This window comes from Tursiops truncatus, chromosome 21 (genome assembly GCF_011762595.2).
Source record: "Tursiops truncatus isolate mTurTru1 chromosome 21, mTurTru1.mat.Y, whole genome shotgun sequence".
Taxonomy (NCBI): Eukaryota; Metazoa; Chordata; class Mammalia; order Artiodactyla; family Delphinidae; genus Tursiops; species Tursiops truncatus.
The window spans coordinates 14,291,366-14,317,016 of record NC_047054.1 but is presented as its reverse complement, the minus strand read 5'-3'; the positions used below and the strand labels follow the sequence as shown (position 1 = coordinate 14,317,016).

The 25,651-nt window shown below is 38.3% G+C and overlaps 1 protein-coding gene across 4 annotated transcripts in view; it reads left to right on the top strand.

The window, feature by feature from the left end:
• The window catches only part of FAT1 (FAT atypical cadherin 1), a 120,036-nt gene that overhangs the window by 48,174 nt on the left and 46,211 nt on the right, over positions 1-25,651 (top strand). For all 4 annotated transcript variants that reach the window (XM_019921435.3, XM_019921436.3, XM_033848944.2 and 1 more), the window contains exons 3-4: positions 6,324-6,638; positions 25,347-25,408. In XM_019921435.3, the coding sequence (XP_019776994.2) occupies positions 6,324-6,638; positions 25,347-25,408 (377 nt within the window). The remainder of the gene's footprint in view (positions 1-6,323; positions 6,639-25,346; positions 25,409-25,651) is intronic.

The following is a 25,651-nucleotide window of genomic DNA, read 5'->3' as shown; positions in this document are numbered from 1 at the left end:
ATCCCCAAATGTTGGGAAAACAACAAAACCAATTTTTCCCATCTGGTCACTCCATTTTTACATTCTTTTGAAGCCAGGACTTTCTCTGGAAACTGCAGGCTGTGTTCAGTTGCTCTCATGCTTCTCTCCAATCAGAGGACACAGCCAGAGACTCAGAAGTGTTACAGCATGACTGTCTGGAGCCAGTCTCTTTGGGATTGAATCCAAGTTCCACCAGTAATGAACTAACTGTGTGACTTTGGGCAGGTTGTTGCCATCGTTTCCTCATCTGAAATAGGGATGATCATATTACCCATTTCTTAGGATTTCTGTAAAGATTAAAAGATTTGAGACATATTTAAAATAGCAGCTGGTGTATCATGAGCTCTATATATGTATCTCTTGTTTTATATTATCACCATCATCATTACCATTTCACTTGAGTTTGCCGTGTTCCCAACCACAAATGGCTTCTCACAAAATAACACTCATGGCAAGTTATTGCTTTTGAAAGATTGGATGTTGGTGACATCAGTACCATGTCTTTAACCTGGAGGGATAGTTTTACAATATGACTTACTCTGTGTTTAGCTGTGAGAGGGCAGAGAGGTACGTGTTGAACTGTGCAATATGCTAGTTTTTCTTATGATTGACTAAGAAGCTTTTCATACAGTTGCTGCCTTAAGCTTGGTTCCAGAAAAGTAAAAAGTGTATGTGACATGGTATATCAGAAAGGAGGGTAGGGTTTGCAAATTTATGGTGCCAGATTGTTGCTGATTATAAGTATTTTTGAGTTGGAGTAGCTGAAGAATCTGAAAGAGCAAGGTTTTGTTGAAAGCTTTGGTACCAGGACTTGATAGAGGGCCAAGACCTGTTAAACAAAGAAAACAGGAAAATTCCAGGAAGAAAGGTGTTCTGTGACCATGGAAATTTGAGTCAGTTGAATTATTTTTGGCAGTATAGTGACTACACTGGCAGTATAGTGGCTACATAAAACTTTTATTTCTGCCTTAAAGATTACTCTGTTGAAAGCATCTTGCCCCGCCAGTGGCAGTTGGAGGGACTGCTGGCTGTTCCTGTCCAAGGCCAGTGTTCAAGTTAACAGGCCATTAGCGAGCAGGGATACATAGTAGAAATTAGTTATTCTTGGAAACCTTTATTTACTTTTGGACGGTCTACTTGAGCAACTAATACTGTATCCTGCAACCTTTGAATAATCAGCGTGTACAGGAAGACACCATCAGTACCTGTTTAATTATACGGACAGTAATGAATCCTTCTAGAAAGAAATTTTGCTGTGAGCTGTATTTTCAGCCACATTGGTCAAGCTCTTTTAACAATTACATTGCATTATTTTTTTCAGTCCAGTTTTTCCACAGTATGCACATTTAAAATCAGTTTCCATAGTGACATCTGGTGGTAGTTTTGAAATCCTAGAGAGTATGTTTGGAATGATAAATATTTTTATTTAATAGCTCCAGATTTCTAGCTTCTTTCAAATTTTTCAGCTCTATTAACAACTTTTCCTGAAAATGTCTTCATTGTATTCCTGAGATTGGAAAGCTAGGCATTTTTCGCTTCCGTCATGTTTCATTAAAGCCAAGAAATGATCTCTTATAACATTGCTGGGTGGTGCATATATAACAGACTTGTCTAAACTTGTCTTCTGTGTTCAAAATATACAGCGTAGAATCACACAGCAGCATTCTTACCTTGTCTGCTGCTTGTGCGCTAAAACCTCTTGACAAGAAAGGTGTTATTTCTGCTTTAGCCATCTCACTGGCTTTTTCTTGTACAGCATTGATTGAGACTCTTTTCATCTGGCTGGAGGGAACCGTGGTAGCCCTGGGCTATCACTTGTTTCTCCCTCACAGCCTGGGCTTACGGATCATCTAGTTGCTTGCATGCTATTGTTGCTCTCCCAGAAAGTGGAAGAGGAAATTAAAAATGGGAGCAGAGATGGCAGAGAAAGAAAGGGAGCTGAGAGAGGGGGAGCTATTTGAAGACAGGAGGAGAACCACAGGAAGTTAGCGTATGGATGTGTATATGTGCCGAATAAGATGCAGTATTATTGTGGATATGTATTAAAGAGAAATAGCTTTAAAACTGAAGTTTAAGTATTTATAGTTTTGTTTGGTTCCTTAGAGAATTGTTTCAGGAAAAGTGAATTTATAACAAGTGTGCAAAAAAGTCGGAGTTACTGAAAGTTGGTTGGTAGAAGATCATGGATTGAGAGAAATGGGAGTGGGATGCAGTTTTGCGAGTGAACACAGTAGGTCGATTCACTTCCAGTGATGCCTAGGGGTCCTTAGTTGTTGTTTTCCTGTGTTAAAGGTACTAGTTAGAAGTCTTCATAATGGAATTTTGAAAATTTGTTTCTTTTTAATGAACTAAGGTAACGGAATGTACAGAAGAAATCCATCTGTACATGCTAGTTGTGGCTCTAGGAAGGACTGGGAAAAGAAGAGTGACAGGTGTAGGAATAAGGACTGAAAGAATAGACACTGCTCTGGCCAGGCTTCTCGGTAGTTGGTATGTTGGCCATCTCAGAAACTGGGACCCCCCGTAAGGAACGATCGGGATTCTGATGAGCCCTTGGTTAAGGAGGTGCCTTGCTCTAGATTCTCAACGTTCTGCCTGTTTAGCTTCTTAAAGTTGAGCAAATCATTTCAGCTCTTCTTAAAAACAAGTGAGTTGTACTTGAGGATTTCTAAAGGGTTGTCAGTCTCCAATTCTTGGTTTTGAAATGGCTAAGGCTTAGATCTACTAGTCTGTCTTCCCAGATTATCTAGACTGTTTCTAGCTGTTCCTGGACCTGTGGTCAGTTCTTCCTAGATTCAAAATGGGAGCTCAGTTCTGCCTGTTGCAAAAGTTTCTGCCTGGGGGTCTCGCAGGGATGTATCTTGTGACTGAGCAGACAGATTAAAAAGCAGAACACAAAATCCCTTTGCATAAGTATGGTCTTTTCCCACCTACTTTATGCTTTTAGAATAGTGCTTAGAATTAGAATCCGCAATTAAAATAGTGCTTAGGCACTAGCCCCTGAACCACTATGAAGTAGAGCCCTGGAATCGTTTCTTCTTTATTGTCCTTTAAATGTGGGGAAGACCCTTATCTCAGTAGTGGAAAACTGCTTGTAGCCTCTCATCATGGCAGCCCCCCACCCCGCTCCTTGGTCTCCAGCATCCTTGCTGCTGTGGAGTGTGTGACAATGATTCTGTGGCTAATGATGACAGTGTAGCCTGATGGTGAAGAGCCTAAGTTCTGGAGTCAGACTGTCTGATTCAAATCTCGATTCCACCACTTTATTGTTGACTGACCATGGCTGTGCTTCCTCATCACTGTAAGGCTTGGGCCGTTCGCTGACTTTATCTAAGCTTCTGTCTCCTCATTTGTGAAGCCACGATGAAAATCATGTGATTCCAGTGTTCTTTAAACGATTTAATGCATGTAAAGCACCTAGTGAAGTCCTTGACATACAGTAAGTCCTTGTATTATTAAATTATTATATATAAATACAGTAAATTTATTTGTATTATTATTTGAGCATTTTGGTTAGAAGAAGTTATTCAGTATGTCCTCCTTTCCCTTTGGCAGTTAAAAATTCACTTTATTTCTTAGTTATCTATAAGCTGTAGTAATTTTGTTCTTTTTATAAGAACGTAATAAAGTACATCAAAACATGAACATCTTAGCAATCACTATATGAAATATATATAAAAATATACAGTTTAAGAATTCATGAAATGTGAACATCACTTATGTATATTTAATTACTAATTAATACAATTCTAGTTTCTTCCATATTTGAGTAGAGCTACTTTGGAGTCTCACTTTGAACTGTTGGTAGTATCTGGAGATTACCTGGGACTTGGAAACTTTCCCTCCTGACTGTGGCTCAGAGGTCATGCACAGAAGGGTGTGGCTACCCCCTCAGTTGCTAGGTTGATTGGGGGAGAGGGGCTCTTCCCAGCAGAAACATCCAGCCCATAACTGTACACTAGTCAGGACACAGACCAGACTCCAAGTGGAACTTGATGTAAAATAAATAACTGTTTTTGTCTGTGATTTAATTCTTATTATGTATTTGCATTTTCTACCTCTTTCTTTCCTTCCATCCTGACACTAAAAGAAGCTATTGTATGTGAATGTTCACTTAATAAACTCCTTCTGAATACTGACATGCAAAAAAATGGACAAAGTATGAGCTTTGACTTGTCTTTTCAGAGTTTTCATGTTAAATTTTGTTGACTGAACTTTTGTCATACTAACAGTAAGACAGGTGGAATTTTGGTGGCCCTGCAGTCAGAGATTCCTAGTGTTTGAGCTCCAGCTCTGCCGTTTACTATGACCCTGGGAAAGTTCCTCGTGACTCTTAACCTGAGTTTTTCATTCATGAAATGGGGATAATAACACCACATATATGGGCAGGTTGGATATAAGGAATGAATAAAATAATGCATGTAAGACAGTTATAGTACCTGACGTATCATAAAGACTGACAAAATTTTTCCTAATTATTGTTATTAAATGCCTACAAGTGATGTTGAGAGGGACACAGTTTTTAAAAGTGGATAGCAGCATGAACTGTTGGAGGATTAGAACTCAAAAGAGGTGAATACAAGTACCACGTACCTGTCTTTAAATTTTCTAATAATACTTCACCTGCCAGATGAATTATGTTACATTTTAATGACATGGCAGAAACAAGAGAAGCATATGTACATTCATTTATTAATATGTAATCCTCTTAGAACTGTTCCCTGGCGTCCTTTGTATCGGTTGATGGGAGTGAGACAAAGAAAAACTGGAAAAGATTATTTTCACTTGGTTACTAAGGGCACACTCTTCTTTCAGGCTAAAACAAATATAATTTGGTGAACAGATTGAGTATGCATAGACTTATGTTCGGACCAGAGAAAAAGGAAAACGTGTTTGAGTTGTCTGCTGCATAGAGAGACCAGCTAGCTCCTTTTTTATTTAAGAGTTCTGAGGCTTTGTTCCATATTTCTAGGAGGAGATCCATTTTGAGGGTTTGCAAAGAAATAGTGAAGCAGTAGTTATAATGCTTCTGAATAGCAATACACATTCATTTTATGATAATCTATTTCACATTATAATATTTAGGTTTGCTGTTTGTAAGTTGTAAACCTTTTGGGGAGTGTTAGATATAATTATCTAACATTCAAAATAAATGAGGTTTTTCTGTGATATTAACCTCAAATAAGCAAATATTTAAATTTACATGATCAAGAAATATAGATGTATATATTTAGTTGAGATAAATACTGTTTCATTTTTGAGCACAGGTTAAATTGATATTTGTTATTTTTCCCATAGTATTTTGCGTTAAATGGGAAGCTTCAGTGATTTTAAAGTTGTAGGATTTCCATAGTTCAACCTGGATCATGTTGAACCCTAAAAATAGCGTTAATTCAGAATGATTATTGCACAAGAAAAAAATCCAGTGATGTATTCTGGGAGAGCCAAAGGACAGGTTTACACCATTGAATAAAAAGGTGGGATTTGCCCAAGAGAAATGGATATTTCCGCTGTTAATCATCCTGAGAATAGGTTAATCTTGAGATTAAATAAGATTTCGCGTGGTTTCAGTGGCTGGGCCAAAACATTACAGACATTCTAACTTTTTTGTAATTTTATAATTCCATCTCTTACTAGTTGACTTAATGAGAAATGTGTCCTAGTTTGGATCCCATTTGAGGACTTTTCTGTATCAACTCCAGTTAATATATCCATTCATTTTTGTTCATTCATTTAATAAATAATTATTGGGCTTTGGGTAATGTGCTGGGTAAACTGGCATTTAGAAGGATGTGGTCTCTGCTCCTGTGGAGCTTATAATGTGGTAGGAAAATTTATATTTTTTGCATCCTGGTTGTCTTGCCATTAGCTTAAGGTGATTAAAAGAAACTGACGGGTTTCAGGACACAAGAGACCATATTTGCCCATTCATTTCTTTGGGTTGTTTTGAGACTTAAATAAGATAATAGTTGTAAAGTGCCCCACATAGTGCCTGGCACCTAATACTAATAATGACAAATATTTTATAACCAATATTACGTGCCAAGTGCTATATTCTAATCATTATATGTGTTCATTTCATCAACCTAGGAACACACTACTCTTATTATTCCATTTTATAGGAAAGGAAACTGAGGCACAGAGAGATTAGACAATTGGCTTAAGATCGCACCGCTGTGACATAGAAGCCTTCCATAAGGCTTAAGGCATAAGAGTTGTCATTTAGGCTGATGCTTTCTCAGAGTGACTGTTGGCGGTGATGGTTGACAGGCTACTTCATGCTTCTCTTCTTCCTCCTCTAGGTGTTATAGAGACATCAGGTCGACTGGACCGCGAATCCACCTCCCATTACTGGCTAACGGTCTACGCATCTGATCAGGGCGTCGTGCCCCTTTCCTCCTTTGTAGAGGTCTATATAGAGCTGGAGGATGTGAACGACAATGCGCCGCAGACTTCAGAGCCTGTTTATTATCCGGAAATAATGGAAAACTCTCCCAAGGATGTGTCTGTGGTCCAGATTGAGGCATTTGATCCAGATTCTAGCTCTGATGACAAGCTGACATACAAAATTACAAGCGGAAATCCACAAGGATTTTTTTCAATAAATCCTAAGACAGGTATGTGTTAATATTATGTATGAAATATTCATGCTTATATGCTCTTGATATGGGGAAATTTAAGAATTGTTTCTTTATTTGCCACTTTTATTTAGTTTTTGATAAATCGTTTCCCTTTTGAGTTACTCAAGACAAGCCTTTATTCCCTTATGAAAATTTTATCCCCAGTTTTTTTTTCCTTTGAATTTGTTTTTATAAAACTATTTTTCTCATTAGTAGAGTTTCACTTGCAGGTTAAAAAGCAAATATTGTAGTTTCATTAATAGTTCCTAAATTAGTGATACATTTTAAACTTAACCGCAAATTCTACTGCTGCTAAATTTTCCAAACTCTACTTTTTATGAAAAACATCAAGAGTTTATTTCACAATTCACAGTAGTTTTTTTTTTTTTTTTTTTAATGTTGTTTTGGAATTTTTCCTTAGAGCAGTGCTATGTCTCTTTAGGCAGTAGAGGATCCGGATTAAATAATTTTCAGTTTGGGAGCAGTTACTTTCTTGAACTCATACCTCAAGTTTTCCTTCTAACTGTTTTCTCCTCTCAGTGTCTGAACCCTTTTTCTAAGTAGGTAGCTCCTTGACTCCAAAATCCTCTTCCAAAATCCTTATAAACTTCAAATATTTATTTTTTTACATTTGATAATGCATCAACTTTTTTCTGAAGTCTTGGTTCTCTTTTTTACTATTTCTCACACACACACACACACACACACACACACACACACACACACACACACACACAGGTTCAACATAGCTATCATTTGTGTAGTGAAAAGTTAGCTATCATTTATACATGAAAACTTTACAAGTGGAGGGTTGCACTCTGATTTCTTGATCAGAGTTAAACCAAGAACCACCGCATGACACTGAGAGGACAATTTATTTGTAGGAACATAAAACTTCTCATGAAGTAGATCACTGGCCTTTGAACCCAGATTTTCAGTGATTCAGTACTTTTTCATAGGATCCAGTTACAGATTCTAAAGTGGTAGATTTATAATTTGCATGCCTCTATCATGTCTTTGCTCATTATGTCTTATTCTGAGGGAGCTGGCCTGTTCAGTTACTGGGTTGTCTTTTTGATATGTCAAAGAAATAATATACAAAAACCAAAGTTAAGGAGGCATTCTCAGCTTCCTTGCCAGTTTTTTTTTTTTTTTGGTGCAATTCTTATTTCATAATTTCCTTTGTTGAACTTAAGAGGAAGCAGTTCTTGAGGTGGAAGGAAGCTTGAGTTCAATATCTGTACCAAAATGCCTGTAGAAAGATAACCTGATAAGGGAACATGTGTGTATGTAATATTTTGTGTCTTAAAAAGTACATTAAAATGTTAGTTTTTAAACCTCTTGTCACCATATTCCAACCTATCATATAGACTGTCTTTCTTGATTGCTACAAGTCAACAAGATTTATTTTGACTGTATTAGGCTTTACTTTTTCCTTGAGATAATTATGCCATTATAATTATATAAGTTAGAGCTACTGTGGGGAGCCTTGATACCCTGGTCATCTCAGGCCTCTGAAATGATGATGACACTGCTGTTGTGTTATGTCTTGTAGAAATGGGATTAATGTGGCATTGCTACTCTCTTCATGTCTATTCTGACAACTCTTTTTTTTTTTTTTTTTTTTTTTTTTTCGGTACGTGGGCCTCTCACTGTTGTGGCATCTCCCATTGCGGAGCACAGGCTCCGGACGCGCAGGCTCAGCGGCCATAGCTCACGGGCCCAGCTGTTCCGCAGCATGTGGGATCTTCCCAGACCGGGGCACGAACCTGTGTCCCCTGCATCGGCAGGTGGACTCTCAACCACTGCACCACCAGGGAAGCCCTATTCTGACAACTCTTTAAAAGAGATGTCTGCCGAGACTTCTAAGCTCTTCCTTATCTTCAGGGAGTAGAAATCCCTTTCAGGAGTCCATAGCTAGCTCCCAGACCCCTGGGTGGGTAGCATATGCATCCTGCTGATAGGATAGCAGGGGAAAAGCCATGAGACTACAGAGAGGTTTTATTTTTATATGAGTTGAAGGCAGATAGTAGTGGAAAATAACCATAGTTAGCACTCAGGAATATTTGTTATGAAGTATGTAATAAACTGTGTGTTTAATAGAGAAATTTGATCATTCCACAAGTCACCTGAAGTCTCTAAAGACTGAGAAATAACCATATTTTAGCATGGGCATTATAAAAGAATATAGTAAATACAGCCTCAGTATTATTGGGGGCCAGACTGTGAAAGCTGGTGAAAGACAGCCTGGTGGAAGAAAGTTCCTGTGATGCGCTGACCCATCAGACCACCTGCGGACCCTAAATCATGTTACTTGATTATTAATGGCGGAGCGAGAAAATCACTGGGCTGGAAATCAGGAGATGTGGACAGTAGTGAGGCTTTACCTCTGGGATCTTGGAGAAAACTGGCTCCCAGGTCCTCACATCTTGTGACTAGCGCTGAGCATTTCTGCAGGCCTGTTAAGGCGAGTGCGTGCATGCGTGCTCAGCCTCACTTCCAGGAAGGATGCCACGGCCTCTCCCACTTGCAGGTGTTAGTTACCTTTGCTCTGTTAACTCTACATGAGATAACCAAGGTCTTAGTAGATTGACAAATCTGTGCCTCTCCTCTGGATAAACAAATTTGACAAGGTAAAATGCATCTGCCTGCCCCTTAGTGGTAAAGAGAAATTTAGGACCCTGGTGATGATCACAACATCCAGCAGACTGAAGAAAGCCGGAATTCATTGCCATTCAAATTGTTTGTTTACACATCGAGCGTTTATTGAGCTTCTGCTGTGTATCCAGCATGTTAAGAGATGCTTTGAGAGTATGTAGTCTACGTAAGTGAAATAGCAAAGAGAGACAGGTGGGTGTGAGATGTGTGCCCAGGTGCTAGTCAGTGCCTCTGGAGGAACTGTGGAACTGATGATGACTCATGTGGTGGTGTAGTTAGGAGGATGAGGCCCCCTGGAAAAGTTAGTGTGCTGATTCTGAAAGTAGTAAAGTGGATGGGTGGACAAGAGGGTAGGGGATGTTCTTCAAGTTGGGACAGTTTGAAGGAGTGGTGAGGCCAAGAGATCGAGTTAGATGAGTGTGTGAGAGAAGGGCTATGCTTGGTGGAAAAGCATAAATACCAGAAGAAGGGTTAAAGGATAATATTTACACTATTTTTATAAATAATGACCTAATTTGGAGAGTCTGCATACAGTCCCTTGGCATGTTTTGTATAAACTTAAATCAGATGACCTCACTAAGTCCTTTTGGAGAGGAGGAAACATCCCTCCCGACCTTTCTCTCCTTTTGTCATAGTATGACGCGTAATTTAAAAAACAGAACAGAAAACCTTGCTAGGACTGGGTTTGATAATCTGAATGGGGGATTCTCAACGACAAGTTTGGATGAACATTTTTAAATGTATTTTGTGTTCTGATCAAAGTTTTTGTGCCTGGAACTGCCTTTCTGTCTGCATCTCAGATGGTTCCTCCGGTGTTGTTTCTAAGGGGTGGTGGGTGGCAGGGTGTTTCCTTTTACAGAGGGTACAAGCAAAAGAGACTTGATTCATTTTCCTTTCCTGACACACACACTTTTGTTGACACCAGAAATTCTTATAACATCGTTTGTTTGATTATGTTCAGTATCAGGGTAAATTTGCTTCTTTTAACAAAAATTGTGCGGTTGCTCGAGGTGGGAGAGAGACAAGAGCCTAGAGTGTTGGGCTGTCCGAGCCCTGACTGCCCAGCTCCTGCAGACACATACGTCGCAGCTTCCTTTGCAGAGTGTCAAGGACAGAGAAGAAGGAGGGCCCCAAACAATGGGGACCAGTGTGCACTCACAGGCTTCATTCTCCACGAGTAACCTCAGCAAAGTGGAGCAACCTCAGCAAAGTGTCTTTTTAGTCATTGTTATCAATTTGAACTTTTGAGGCCTGATATGTAACTTAAAACTGGCATATAATTTTCAAGTGTTCACTTGGGGCTTGTATGTGCTTTAGAAAAGACCACACTTTTATTCCCTTACCTCTGTGTTGGTATTTTCCAGGTTTTGGACACGAAGCAAGTATTGCTCTTTATTTTAAAAGTTTTATTGAAGTGTAATTGACATATAATAAATTGCACATAGTTAAAGGCTGCAATTTAATGAGTTTTCACATAGCTATCCAACACTGAAACCATCACCACAGTCAAGCAGTGAACCTACCTGTTGCTCCCCAAAGTTTTGCCATGCCTCTCTGTATCCCCTCCCCGATACTGCCCTCTGCTCCCACCCCCAGGCAACCACGCATCTGCTTTCGGTCACTGTGTATTAGTTTGTGCTCCCTAAAATTTTCTACAATTAGACTCACAGAGTGTATACTATTTTTTTTTTTTTGGTAAAGATTCTTACACTCAGCATATTTACTCTGAGATTCATGTACGAAGTGAGTACCAGAGCCCATTGAAATAATTCATACCAGCCAATTCTAAACCTGCTCGTGCTGAGTCACCTTGTCCTTTCTGTGGAAACCACAGGAAAGGCTCTGGTGCATGCTTTCTCCTTGCTCCTTCAGCCTCCTGACCGACCCCAGTGCAGGCTCGTGTGGCCCTGTGCGGTGCGCGTGGCATGCCCTCTTATCTCGGGTGTTGTGAATAAGAAACTGTCTTTTCAGTGACAGTGGTCTCCTGATCTGGTGGCCTCACCATTCTTTAATAATAAAACCTACATTTTAAAACACTTTGGGGAAACTACTATTTGTCATTTCTTTTACTCATATCCAAACAAGAATACATTATTTTTTCTTTTTACATGGGTAGTAGCATACTGTATACAGTGATAAACATCTTGGGTTTTTCCCTTAGCAGTATTATTAGTATTAGAGGCTGTGCCTTAGAAAAATTACCACATTATTATAAGAATATAGGTACATATCCATGTACCTGTCACCACCCATTTCACCGATCCACTGATTTTATATTGTCTAGTAAATTTTTTTTTTTATCTTCTCATTCATTGAGGTAGATCTTCCTGTGTGGGAACAAATACTCTGAGAAATTTTTATGGGTAAAAATAAATTCATCAGAAATGTGTATTAAGTAGAGGCATGCTTTTTGAATATATGAGTATGTTTGTGGATGTGATTTCCGTGTGTCTGCGTGAGCATCTTCAAAGGGTTTAGCTTCTTTCGACAACTGTTGAATCTGTTTCCATCTACTTGAAATTTTAAATGGTTTAAAAACTTTATTGAGGCTGTTTCAGCTTACTGTTTTCTTAGCTTTTCCTTTATCAATTCTGTAGAGTTAAAATTTCATATATTTTGGAGGCTGATCTTTACTCTAAATCTCTTCTCGTTATCGGATCTGGAGCATGTTGCACTGTTGGAATCTTGTAAGCCACACTGGTTCTCTCTCTTTGGGCTGATTTCCAAAGGCTGTCTCATGCCTGTCACCTTTGAGAGTTGAGTTTGAAGGAGACAGCCAAAGAGGGAACCAGCAAACCTTGGCTTTCCCTCTTTTGCTACTCTTCTGTGCCATTTCTGGTCTTTCTTTTACCACTCTTCCAGTCTTGACCTCACTTTTAGATCAGGTTGGAATAAAACTTTCTCTCAGAGCCAGAAGGGCAGTGACACATCTAGCTTATTATGCACGTTGCACTTTATGTATTAAAGCAACCTCACATACTTAGTCTTTACAAGAAACCCTGTGAGACGAGTAGAGATTACAAATGCCAAGAGTCTGCTGTCTTCCCCATTTTTCAAGTAATTATATGACTTCAGAGAGAGGTGAAGGCCACCCGAGGTCAGAGCCAGAAGGACGCGGGTTTCATAACTGCTACTTCTGGGTGCAGGATCCCACATTCACTTGATTTGCTTTTGGGTTTGTGATGTAAATGTGGTTTGGGATCTGGTTTTTCTTACCTTCTCTGTTTTTTGTGTTAAGGAATTTCTGAATTATATGATGGTTGCTTTTTAGGCTAATCTTATTTCTAGTGATATTTTCAGACCAAAAAGCACGAAGCTTGTAAGTAACACTAAGTGTTTAAACTTAGTCTTATTAACCGTGTACTGCAAGGATCATTAAACGTTTTCTGTGAAGGGCCAGGTATGAAATATTTTAGCCTTTGCAGGTCATACAGCCTCTGTCACAGCCACTCAGCTCTGTCACTGTAGAGCGAAAGCAGCCCTAGACAACATGGAAATGAATGAGTATGGCTGTGTGCCAATAAAACTTTATTTATGGACGTTGTAATTTGAATTTCATACACTTTTCATGTGTCACAATATATTTTGTTTTTTTTCTGGTCATTTAAGAATATAAAAGCTGTTCTTAGCTTGTAAGCCATACAAAATCAGGTTGGCAGTAGTTTTCTCACCCCTGATATAGTGATGTATTTACTAGTTGGGCTGGTTCAATTGTTGATTTATTTCTGAGGTGGTAGACTATTTAATATTCCTGAAGTAAAAATTAAATTTATTTCCCATTGCTCTAAGCAGTGAATACTTAAAAAAGATGAGAGCTGTGTTTTGCTTCTCCAGGTTATTAAAATTATTCTTTAAAGAATAGTAGTAGAACATTAGTTACCAAGGTTGAAATATGAGAAAAGATTTATTTTCTTTCATTTGTTTACATGTAGGATTATTTTATGTTCAGCATAAGAAATGTTTTTTAATTGCAGATAGAGTGATATATATGTGTATATATATATAAAATATATACATACATACATACATATACATATGTATGTAGTAATCCCTAAAGCATGGGAAAGTCATAAAATGCTGTAGTAGCTAATAGGTATACTGGGTAACCATCCATCTTCTAGTCCACTATCACATTACAACTACTTTTTTCTCAATCAAAGTAAATGGCATTTTATTGTGGCTGGAACGGAGGCTGAACAAAGTGCAATAGGAAATAGCTATAGCTGCAAACAACTTCCAAGGGTTTCCGGTAACATTTGATAGCTGCACAGGAAGGAAATGAAGGGCCAGTCGCTTTACAATGGCAGGAATTCATTTTAAAAAAAAAAAGTTTACTCATTTGTAGTCTTTTCCCAAATATATGCAAATATTAAGGAAGACTCTATAGATCTTTCTACCTGTTCCTCCTGCTTATTTTTTATTTTACCGTGAAGTATGTTATCCTTAAAGTCTAAAAGAAGTCAAGTTTTATGCACTGCTTTTTCTGCACACGTTAAAATAGATGATATGCTTTTTCTCCGAAAATCTGTTAACCTTGAATCCTTAGGTTAAATTCTTTCAAGGGGTATTCTGTTTTTTTTAATGTTGCTGAATATCATTTGCTAAAATTATTTTAAGTACCAGTATTTTAAGATTTTGCATTTAAGTGCCGAAGTGAGATTAGCCTTTTTTGTCAACGTGATGTTAACTTTATAAAATGGGTTGGGTTTCTTCCCCTCCCTATCTCTGCTATATCTGACATTTATAGGAATGTTGAAGGCAATTTTGTTGAAGGCAATTCCTGGTAAATTGCATTTGGCTTTTGCTCTTATGTTTATCTTATGTTTCAGTGCCATCCATTTTCAATGAGAAACAGCTAGTTAAGACAGAATTAAAACCAGAAGAGAAGTCTGGAGATTTCAGGGTGCAGATTCTTTCTCAGCCACTGCTTGTGTGACTTTAGACTGGTCATTTGATTCATTCTTTTAGGGTTTTCCGTGGGACTCTGAAAGTTTGAACTAAATGAGTTCTGAGCGCCCTTCCAGCCTTGACAGTGTATGAATAGAATTCCATTTTTGGCTCCAAGCCTAATCCTGCCGGCACCAGGACTGCAGTGACAAACAATAGCTGTTCAAATGGCGGCAGCTGCCCAGAGAACTCCAGACAGGCTGTAGTTAAATGCAGTCTTGGAACACCACCTAAATAAAGACAGCGCAGTACTGCAGAGGATCGCTGAGCTCATGGTCTAAAGCTCCAAGGGGATGGCCGTTGAGTGATAACTACAGGAAAAATTGGAAGTTTGCTCTTGGCCTACAAGGCAATCTGTATTTTTAGATGCGAGCCGGTGGGTAGCAGGGCCCACCTCCCTGCCTGTCTTTCCAGGTCTGCTCTGCCTTTTCACTGCGGCGCTCGTCTTGCCTGTTCTGTGGACATTCAGTCCTGGCTCAATCCTGGCTCAGGTCCTGGAGGGTCAGGACAGAACCAAGCATGATACAGAGTATGTGATTACTGCTTAATATGTATTCTCCAGTTGACTGATTTTAAAAATCAGCGAAATTCATATGATTTCCGTTTCACCTGTTGGAAGAGGAGTCTTAGAAGTTTGAACAGGAAAACAATGTCCTTGGTTTAGTTTCTGTCCCTCCTCCTCCTGTGGTATCCTCTATCTAGCCACTGTCCAGACCTCAGGACTTCAGCTGTGCTCTTTGTAAATTACAGTAAACAGGCTTGTTCTGAGAACATTTTCACTTTATTAAAGCCGGTTAGGTACAGATCTGTAGAATAGAATGTCCCATGAAAAAGTATTTGTCATGTGCTACATGGAATTCAACAGTTAATGCCTCCTGCTTTCCTGTCTCACTGTCTTTTGCTTGCTTTAATACTTTATTTTAAAAATTAGAATAATTAACAGTTACTACTAATAATTACTAATATATTGCCTCCTTTATTTTCCATACATTTGATGAGTCTCTGTAGTTCTGTGATAGCTTCACCAACTCAAAGCAGGCTGTATTTCAATAGTGCATCATGGAAATTTTTAAAAAAATTACTCAGGAGTCTGAAGTTTAGAATACATATCCCATAAATTTCTAAAACTTTTTTTTTTTTTGCGGTACGCGGGCCTCTCTCTGTTGTGGCCTCTCCCGTTGTGGAGCACAGGCTCCGGACACGCAGGCTCAGCAGCCATGGCTCACGGGCCCAGCCGCTCCGCGGCATGTGGGATCTTCCCGGACCCGGGGCACAAACCCGTGTCCCCTGCATCGGTAGGCAGACTCTCAACCACTGCGCCATCAGGGAAGCCCTCTAAAACATTTTTAACTTCTGACCTCTTACAGCTTTTATATTTATTTTATATAGTTTATGTTAATTTTTGATAGTAGGCATTTTGCTTTTTTTTGGTTTATTTTTTGTTTTAAGCTTGTATGTAAGAGGAATGAGAGGTTATCATGGCTAAAATAAAGGATTGTTTTGGCCAGTGTAGGGTGAACACAGGTAAATTATTCTGACTAAAGAGAATATTTTATTGAGTAAATTATTTCTTGAAAACTATTTTTTTAATTATTGTTATTGTACCCTGAGGCCCATGTTGCTTGTTGAATAAACTCTTAAAAGAACAGAGAGAAATTGTTTAGGTTTGTTCAGAATAGAAGGGTCTTTTCTATCTTGGTCATTAGTTGAAACAACTTGTGACTAATTGTGACTTTGTATTTTATAGGTATTAAACTAGTATTTATACTTATTGTTCATCAGATTACTAAAAAATATTTTTTTCTTACTTCATTCTGTTATGGAAACAACTTGTGACTAATTGTGACTTTGTATTTTATAGACATTAAACTAGTATTTATACTTATTCATCAGATTACTAAAAATATTTTTTCTTCATTCTATTATGGAAGAGGAAAGAGTATGAGAGATAATATATTTAAAAATACAACTGTGGTACAATTTGGGGCATATTTTATGTATTATATAAAAATAAGATTTAGTTCATTTGTGGTTCTCAGCCAGAGATGTTCAAGAGGTCCTCCCAGAGGTGAGACAGCCTGTTTCTCCTTCCTTTTGAGGAAAAGCATATAATGAACTTGGATAATCTGGAGCATTTGGCACTTTCCTACCCCAAATTATCTTTGGGCAGACATTTTTTTAATCCTCTGCCTTTTAATTTGTCTTGTATATAGAATGATACCCTATATAAAGTCATAAGACATTTCAAATGAAGACAGTAATAAAACATAGAAAATAAGATGAGTGGTTATCTTTAGATTATGTAATTAATTATTTGCCATTCTTACCTAATTCTTCTTTTTTTGGTATTTTTTCAGTACTTTTGTTTGCTATTCAAATAAAAAGGTGTATTAATTTTCTAAGGCTATTGTAACAAATTTCCACACATTGGGTGGCTTAAAAAAAAAAGAAAAGAAATTTATTCTCTCACTGTTCTAGAGGCCGTAAGATCAAAATCAAAGTGTCGGCAGGGCCACAATCCCTTTAGAGTCTCTAATGAAGAATCCTTCTGGTGCCTCCTGGCATTTCTTGGCTTGTGGCAGCATTGCTCCAGTCTCTGCCTCCACCTTCCCTACTTCTGGGTATTTCAAACCTCTCTCTGTGTTTTTCTCTTAAAAGGATACTTACTGATTTTAGGGCCCATCATAAATTTAGGGTGATCTCATCTTGAGATCTTGAGAGGCTGTTTTTCCAAATAAGGTCCTAGTCACAGGTTTCAGGTTGGACGTATCTTTTAGAGAGAGGCCACCATTCAACATACTACAAAAGGCATTTCCAAAAAGAAGGGAAATATGCTGTTAAATGGAAACTGCCGTTTAGATCATTTTGTTTTACGTTGGAAAGGCTACATTTCACTTCCGGTCTAGGGGGATTTAATGATTTGGGTCAGTAGTTGCAGATTTTTCAGGAAAATTCTGGGAGATGTTTTAGGCTTAAGTAACTTCAGAGCAGTTGGAATCTTCACGTGGACTCTCATGGCCATTTCTTTGAAGTAGCATTTCTGCAACGTCAATTATGGTTCTTAAGTACTGTTTCTCTCTCCTAAATCCCTAGTCTTGTTAACGTTTTTCTGTATCTCAAGTGGTGTTTTTGAGAAATGAATAATATACTTTGTTCCAGAATATGGCCAGTGGTGATAATTACAGTGACTAAAAGCAATTCTGTGTTTAGGAAATTATTAAAATATTTAGTAATTTAAATTAAATTAAAATTTAATTAATTAATTGGGCATGGATTTTTTTTTTTTCTATTTTTGTGAGCTCTTGGCCCAAGGTGGTTGGCGTGGGATGGATTGCCACATCACCTGGAAACCTCTGAAATTGTGTGAGCTGGGTCCTCACGGATGGAGGTCCTGATGCAGTGGCTCTAATGTGGGGGTGGGAACGTGGGTTTAGCTATCATTCCTCGTGATTCTGGTGCTCACTTCTGGTTGTAAATGGCTGCAGCCACAGAGACTTCTGAACACTTTCTTTGGTAAGAATTCAACTCTAGTTCCAATTGTGCGGCTGACTCTGACCTTCAGGAATTAATTTAACATTCCTGGACCATATTTCCTTGTTTTTAAAAAAATATTTATGTATGTATGTATGTATGGCTGCGCTGGGTCTTCGTTGCTGCATGCGGGCTTTCTCTAGTTGTGGCGAGAGGGACTACTCTTCGTTGCGGTGCGTGGGCTTCTCTTGTTGCGGAGCATGGGCTCTAGGCATGTGGGCTTCAGTAGTTGTGGCACGTGGGCTCAGTAGTTGTGGCTCATGGGCTCTAGAGCACAGGCTCAGTAGTTGTGGTGCACGGGCTTAGTTGCTTCGTGGCATATGGGATCTTCCCAGACCAATTGACCCCGTGTCCCCTGCACTGGCAGGTGGATTCTTAACCACTGCACCACCAAGGAAACCCCCCTTGTTTTTTAAAAAAAAGTTCAGGTTTTGGGCTAGAAGATTTTAAAAGACCTTCTGGCTCTAGCAAACTTAGTTTTTACAGTGAGAGGACACTTTAGAATGTATGGTACATTTCATTAAAATTTAGTTTCAAAAACATTTTAGAAAAAATTATAAGAGATATGCCACTGTAACGTTTCTAAGAAGTTTTATTTTTTACATACACGGCCGGATGCTTCAGAGTTTTTAGAAAATCATTTGAGACTTTCCAGCTTGAGATTAGTGTTCAACCAGTAAATGTTTCTGTATCCTTTCACGCTGACCTTTAAAATATTTTAATGTTTAAATTTTTTTAAATAATATACTTGTTAATATAGAAGTGTATGACATAAAAAGTGAAGGTGCCCTCCTCTTTACCTTTCTTCTTTGGCCCACCTGCTTCCAGGAGTAACTACAGGTAATAATTTGGGGTTTAACCTTTTATGAAGGTGTGTACGCATACTACACATCATATATGTGTATGTATGTATAGTCTTTGGGGGTTTTATAGTACTTGTCTAAAAGTTGCTTGAGCAATATGTTTCACAGTGTCCTCACTGGGATGTTAACAGGTGTTTTGTAATGGTCTTTGGTGTTGCTGATTACTAAAGCACACTCAATGTCCTGGGGACAAGCCCTGCTAAAGTAAGGCTTGAACGTAGAAAGATGGAAATGGAATTTCCAGATCACGGTAGTAACAACTATTGAAGAAATTACGCTGTCCACACTGAAGACACCTAAGACTTTAAATACTCCCTTTACCACCAACTGTGCCACCATGAAAGTTCTTAAACTTAGTGAAGAACAGAATAGATTCAAGTGTTTCAGAAAAATCAGTGGGGAAAACAGTTGAAAATAATACACCCAAAGTGCATGCTTACAGTCAAGGCTTAGTCAGAATAGGGCTGTGATTAATAAAACATTGTGAAAAAGATACAGAGGTACAAGGGCTGTTTCCTTAAGGAAATTGTATGCTTTTGAGGACAAGGGCCTTGTCTTGGCTTTTATATGTGTGTCTCAGAAGGACATATTTGGGGAAGACATTCTATAAAATAAGTTGAATAGCATAGTTCAGACTGAACAAGTGGGTGATTTTGAGCTAGCGAACTTTATGACATTATTATTGCTTATAAACATACATTTCATTAATTTTTGGTTTTAGCAAGAGTTCACCAAAAGCAAAAATGTACATTGGTAAAATCATGATTCTTGAAAAGTCATTGTTAAACACAGAGACTCTTGATTTTTAGGTGTTCACATGCATCTGTAAACTGATAAAAGCAAACCAGGCTTCCTCATCACCAGCTGAGCCCAGTGAGGAGACTAGTAAGAGGGAGGGGGCAGGAGGAAGGGGGCTTTGTTGGAGCAGTATCAGTGTGTCAAAATCTTGGAAATTTTTGCTTTTCTCATTGTTAGATGCTTACAAAATTTGGATTTTGGTAACAAATACATTTGCTATTGAAATATTGCTTCAAATTTTAACTACAGGAAAAGATTTTGACTATTGTAGTTGTTAAAGTTTGGGGGTTTGACATATATAATTTGAAATTGGAGACTCTCCAAAGGAGTAGAGATGATTTGTGACAATTTGAATTATTTAAATTAATTTAAAAATTCAGCCTTTCGGACACACTAGCTACATTTCCAGTGCTCGGTGGCCACGTATGCTGGGGGCTACCATATCAGACAGTGCCAATTGTAGAACTTGTCCATCATTACAGAAAGCTCTGTGGGATGGTGCTTCTCTGGCACATATGATGCTGTAGTTCATGCATTACTATAAAATAAGCAAAAGGATAAGAAGGCCAAAGGTGTTGCAGGGATTAGACAAAAATAATCAGAGTAATGGGAAATGTTAATTAGGTGAGCAAACTTTTGTTTTCTTCCTTGATCTTTCCCCTTCCTCTGCTTATTTTCAAGTAGAATAGTTGGAAAATGATTCAAAGTAAATTTCCTGCCAAGCAAGGTGAACACATGACCACGCAACTTTTTTTTTTTTAGAGCCAGGACCTTTTCTTTCACAGTTTTGTTTCTTCAGAAACTGCAGATTGCAAGTTATGTTCTCTCTCAGTGCAGTTGGACCTTAATCCTACTCAGAAATCCTTTTTTTTTTTTTCTTCTCCAGCTGCCATCTAGTTTCATTCATAGTGCTGACGTTTCAAACCCTTTCTTCCAGAACCAAAGCCTTCCGTCCCTCCTTGGCTTCTCTCATTCTTCATGTGGCTTTCAGGCTCCCGTGCTCTGTGTTTACTGAACTCCCGTCTCACCCCTTTGCTCGATGACGTTGAGTAAGCAACTTAATCTCTGAGCCTGTAAAAATATTAATTCATTTATTATGGTACAGATATTGCCATATATATATATATATATATATATATACACATATGGATTGAATGAGATAATACATTTAAATCTCATAGCACAATACCTGAGCATTTAGTAAGCCAAATAACAATTAGAGATGAGCTCATCTGAGGCATTAGTTGACTTTTGCTTTAGAGCAAACCGTCCTAATACTCAGCGGCTTAAAGCAACCACCATGATTTAGTTGAAGATTCTGCTGGGCAGTTCTGATCTTGGCCAGGCTTGGCTGCCCTTTCATGTAGTGCTGGTCTCACTTGGCTGGTTGGCTTGAGGTTGGCTGGTCCCGGGTGGCCCCACTCACATATTGGCTGGTGGGTTGGTTGTCCCTTGGAACAACAGAGATGATCAGACATCATCCAAGCAAGTTCAAACTTCCTTGGAATCCAGAGCCCTCAGCAAGGACCTGTGCTCTTTTCTATATGTGCTCTACATTCTCATCTACCTCACTGTTTCTTGAATGTAGTCTTTGCCTTCTGGACCTTGTTTCTTGAAAACAAGAGTCAGTCTTAATCATCTCTGCGTTCTGAGTGGACAGCACAAAATAGTTGAATGAATGCATAAATACAGTTTTGCCGATGTGGACTATTTCGTTATCTTCACCTACTAATCCCGTAAGTTCACCTTTACGTGCCGCCTACCTCGTGAAGTCCATTTGATCTCTTGAACTTTGGGAAGTTTGGAGGTGGTTTTTGGTATTGATTTATAAGAAATGTCGAATATTAAAATCTTACATTAAAGCATTATAGTTAATCTAACATTCTGTCTTAAATGGAGTCTTCTCTAAGTGCTATAGTGGCATTGAAAAGCTGTAAATAGTTTTTTAATGATGTTCATAAAAACAGGAAAGTTTGATTTCTTAGTTCTACATACATTTATGGGGCAAACTTGTAATTGTGAATTGGTGAGAAGAAGCCGTATTTGCTCACTCAGTCCACTTACATTTATAATGGTATTGGTCTACAGAAAGGATTGTTTTTTTAGGGCAAGGAAGTTTTTTGTCTTCATTTCTGTTTTTAATTTAACAGAGCTCAGGAGAAAAGAAAGATAAAGTTGTTACAAGAGGCAGCACTTGCATATGCTTTTTTCTGCCTTCGCCCACTCTATTTTACTCTCTAACTTGCTTTTTTGGACCTATTAAATGACTAATGATGAACATTGCCAGCTTTCTTTTTTCTTAAACTTCGTGTAAGTCACAGTGGAGAGTTTTTGGAGAGTTGAAATATCATGATGCAGTAAATTATGCAGTGTGGTGTGATGGGGAGTGGGGAAGAATTCCCCAGTCCTCTCATCTGGGCCTCAGGAAAACTAAATTCGAATCCTGGCTCGGACAGTGACTTACTGGTGAATTGGAACAAGTTAATTTATCTTTGGCTCAGGTAGCTGAGTTTGGTAATCTTAAAGGTTTCTCTCCATTTCTGAAATACTGTGCTGTTTCAGTTAAGTATAGCTCCTTCTGGAACTTAGTAATAAACATTACAGGTGAGCACCAGTGTTTAAAATGAAAGAAGTGGATACACTAATTAGATATTCAGTACCTACAGGGTCAATAACATGTATATAGAAAAGGTACCCTTTGGATTCATTTTTGAAAATAGGTGTTTGTGAGGCAGGCACGGTGGAAGGATTAGCAGGATGGAGATGTGCAGAAATTACAGAGGTGAAAGTGGCTGTGAAATGCATCATGAATTCTAGAGCTTGTACTATGCGGTACTTGGGTAGCATTTCCACTGTGTTCCCCTCCCGGTGCAGTTGACTGTACCTCCAGAGCACATCCACGGTTTTCCTAGTATGTGCCTGCTTCATTAGGACATTTTGTTTTCTCTTTGGGGTTCATTTTGTATGGAAATTCCACAGGAAGCACTTGTTTTCCCCTTCTCTTAGGAGCTGTACCACCTCACGCCATCCCCATAGGACATACGTGCACTGCCCCTCCCTGGTGATGGTGTTCAGGACCAGAAAACTGTGACACTTGTGACAGGATTCCTTTTGGTACAAGTGTGCGAATCTAGGAAGAAAGGTCTTTTTTTTTTTTCAGTCTGAATTATCTTTCATGTTCATGAGATCTTACCTGTAACTTAAATTGCAGTAGCCACGTGAGGCTCGTGGCTGCTGTACTGGTTAGTTCACATCTGGATCTTTATCTTCCCTCGTGGTTACAGTCACTCATTACATACACCCTGTTAGCCTGCGGAATGGTCTCCTCCTCGTAAAAGAAATTCCTTTCCTGGTCTGCTTCCTGCCCCCCCTGGCTCTCACTTGATCTTCTCTTCCAAGCTTCTCTGAAGTACTTGGAGGAGAGACTTTCTCCTTAAATTTCTCTGCCTGTGGCCTCTGGGACACCTGCTTCCCTTCCAGCCTTTGCTCCTTAGGCTTCCTCATGGCTTTCTAAACACTCATGGCCCCTACTTTGATAAGATTGGCCCACCCTTTATTTTTTGGTAGGCCCACCATTCACCATTCTTCATACTCTCTTCTGTACTTGGGGTATAACTAAGTCTGTCTCTGCCTCTGTTGACTTCCCTGCACGTCACATCTGTGCCTCTAAATGTCTGTTGGACGTCACCATCACCTGGACCATCTGTCACAGTGCTTGACACATCTTACCTGTAAATATATGTTAAATGGTTTTCTGTTAGCTCCTATATAAGCTATAAATTTGTATCATTTCCAAGTTCAGTGTAGTTTACGTGCCTCTCTTCCTCCAATGCATATTTAAAATTCTGTTCTTTTATGGTTTTAAGAAATTCATGTGTTCACACATTTAAGTGTTTCTTTAGGATAACAGAGATATAACAATATAACCAAGATATACAGGAAAGGCAGAGTCTCATGGACTTTGAAGGATACAAAAAAAGACTTTTAAAGGAGTGCTGTGGGGTGATGTTATGATAAAGCAAATGAAAGAGCTTGGGAGGCCCCGCAGCAGAACCCCAGGCTAGGCCTGTCATGGGAACCCTCAGAAGTGATGTTTAAGCTGAGAGGTGGAGGAGTGTGTAGGAGTAGCTGGGCACAAAAAAAAAATGGATAAAAAGGAACATTAGGATTCATTGCATTTGAATGGAATTAATATTCCATTTGAGTTAAGAGAGAATTAATTTTAAGTATAGAGAGCATGCAAATAACTCCAAACCTAGGAGATGGTCAGGTTTACTTTTTGTCTTTATATTGAATTGATAATACAGATGTAAGTCCATCCTTTTTAGCAGTCTGGTGTGCTATAAGGAAACTGTAAAGTGAGGAAATTGTATTTGCTAACGGGTATTTATTTATTTGCTACAGATACTTATTTGCTAACAGATATCCCTGCAATGAATGATTATGTTCTGCAGAGCAGAACCCTATCTTGCTGTGAACATGCCAAGCTGTGGCCTAACAGCAAGTTTTTGATGGGTATATGAGGACAATTAGATGGGACTAATCACAGCAATTTCCTGTCATTCTTGAACTGCTTAAAACGACAATCAGAAAGGGTGGTAAACTTTTGACAGGGAAAAAAAAAAAGAGATTAACTTTAAAAGGTTTTCGACTAATGAAAATCAAGCTTGTGCCACAGTAAGCCACATTTTCACACCATTAAGCATTGTGAAGCATTTTCCTTGAACCTCTTTTAATCTATAAGTACGGTTTTGGAAAAACCCCAGATTCTAGCTTACAATATAGTCTTCTGTTGTCCTTATTACAAAGAGAGTGTTGCTTCATTGAATGGTGGGGAAGATAATGTTAATGTAGATTCTTAGTGACTATTTAAGAAAAGAAAAACTTTGAATTAAATGAAAACATAAGTCTTTCATGTCCAAATTTAGGGAAACATTTTGAATAGCCTTTAATTGGTAGTTTTGTGAAATTAGTTAGGCTAATAGAAAATCAATTAGAATGATAAAATCTGTTCTTAAATATGAGTTATTTGAGGTATTTCTCTGTGGAAAACCACAGAAAGCTGGGCAGGAGAAGGATTAGTCCTAGCGGTGATTTGCCACATAAAGGCCTCAGAATCACTCAGTTTGCACCTGTCCGTTATCAACACAGGTTGCAGAGGTTATTTTAGTGGTTGGGGGAATTTTGTTTTTAATTTCTGTGAAGTACAAGAATATATTTCATCAGTTTTAATGGCCTTCTGGGTTCCAACATATGTTGGTAGTTTAGCAGTTGTTGAAGCTCTAGAGAGAGATTTAAACTATAGCTATTCTAGTTTGATAGAAAAATCAAGGAAATAAAGAATATGGGGTTTCTTTGAGGATCATTTCTTCCTTTTTGGGGAAATTAAATGATTGTTATTTGAGCAGTATTACCTGGAAAATCACAATACTTTTTATAACAGTTCTTTATTTTTGAGGGTAGACGACCCAAAGATAATAAATCATAGTCAACATTATATTTTCCAGTGGTCCTTTTTAATACAGTTACAGAAGTTTTTTCTGAAAATTCTTAATCATCTCTGCAGCAGTCACAGCGGATATGGATGAGGTTGAAATCTTGGATAACTTCATCCCACTTTTTAAAAATCTTTTCTGACAAAATGTATGTTGAAACTACTAAACAAATTTTTTAAATGTAACTGATTTGAGTTTTTCCGTTTTCTTAATACTTCTGTCATTTATCTAATGTTTTTAAGCATCATTAAAATGAGAAGGTATAATTAACCCTACCTGGATTAATAATTTTTTCCTCTTCAGAATAAGTTAGGCATTTGCTCAAACTTCTACACTCAGTGTGTGGTTTCAGTTACAGTAGTTTGTAATTACCTTTATTTTTTGAGGATTCATGAACTGCTATCATTTTATAGGTCTCATCACGACTACATCCAGGAAACTAGACCGCGAGCAGCAAGGTGAACACATATTAGAAGTAAGCATTTCTTAATTTTTGATAATTTTAAAAATCTCGTAATCATAAATAATTTGGGAAAGAGCAATCTTACTCATATTATCTAGTAATTCAGAGCTGCTGCTATTTTGTTATATCACCTTATGGTCATTAATAAAAAGGAAAATAAAGAAAACGTTGTGACTGTAGTTCAGGTCTGCTTTACACCCCTGTCAACCCCCAGAAGATAAACAGATGCCAAAATATCCAAGGCAGCAGGTTATG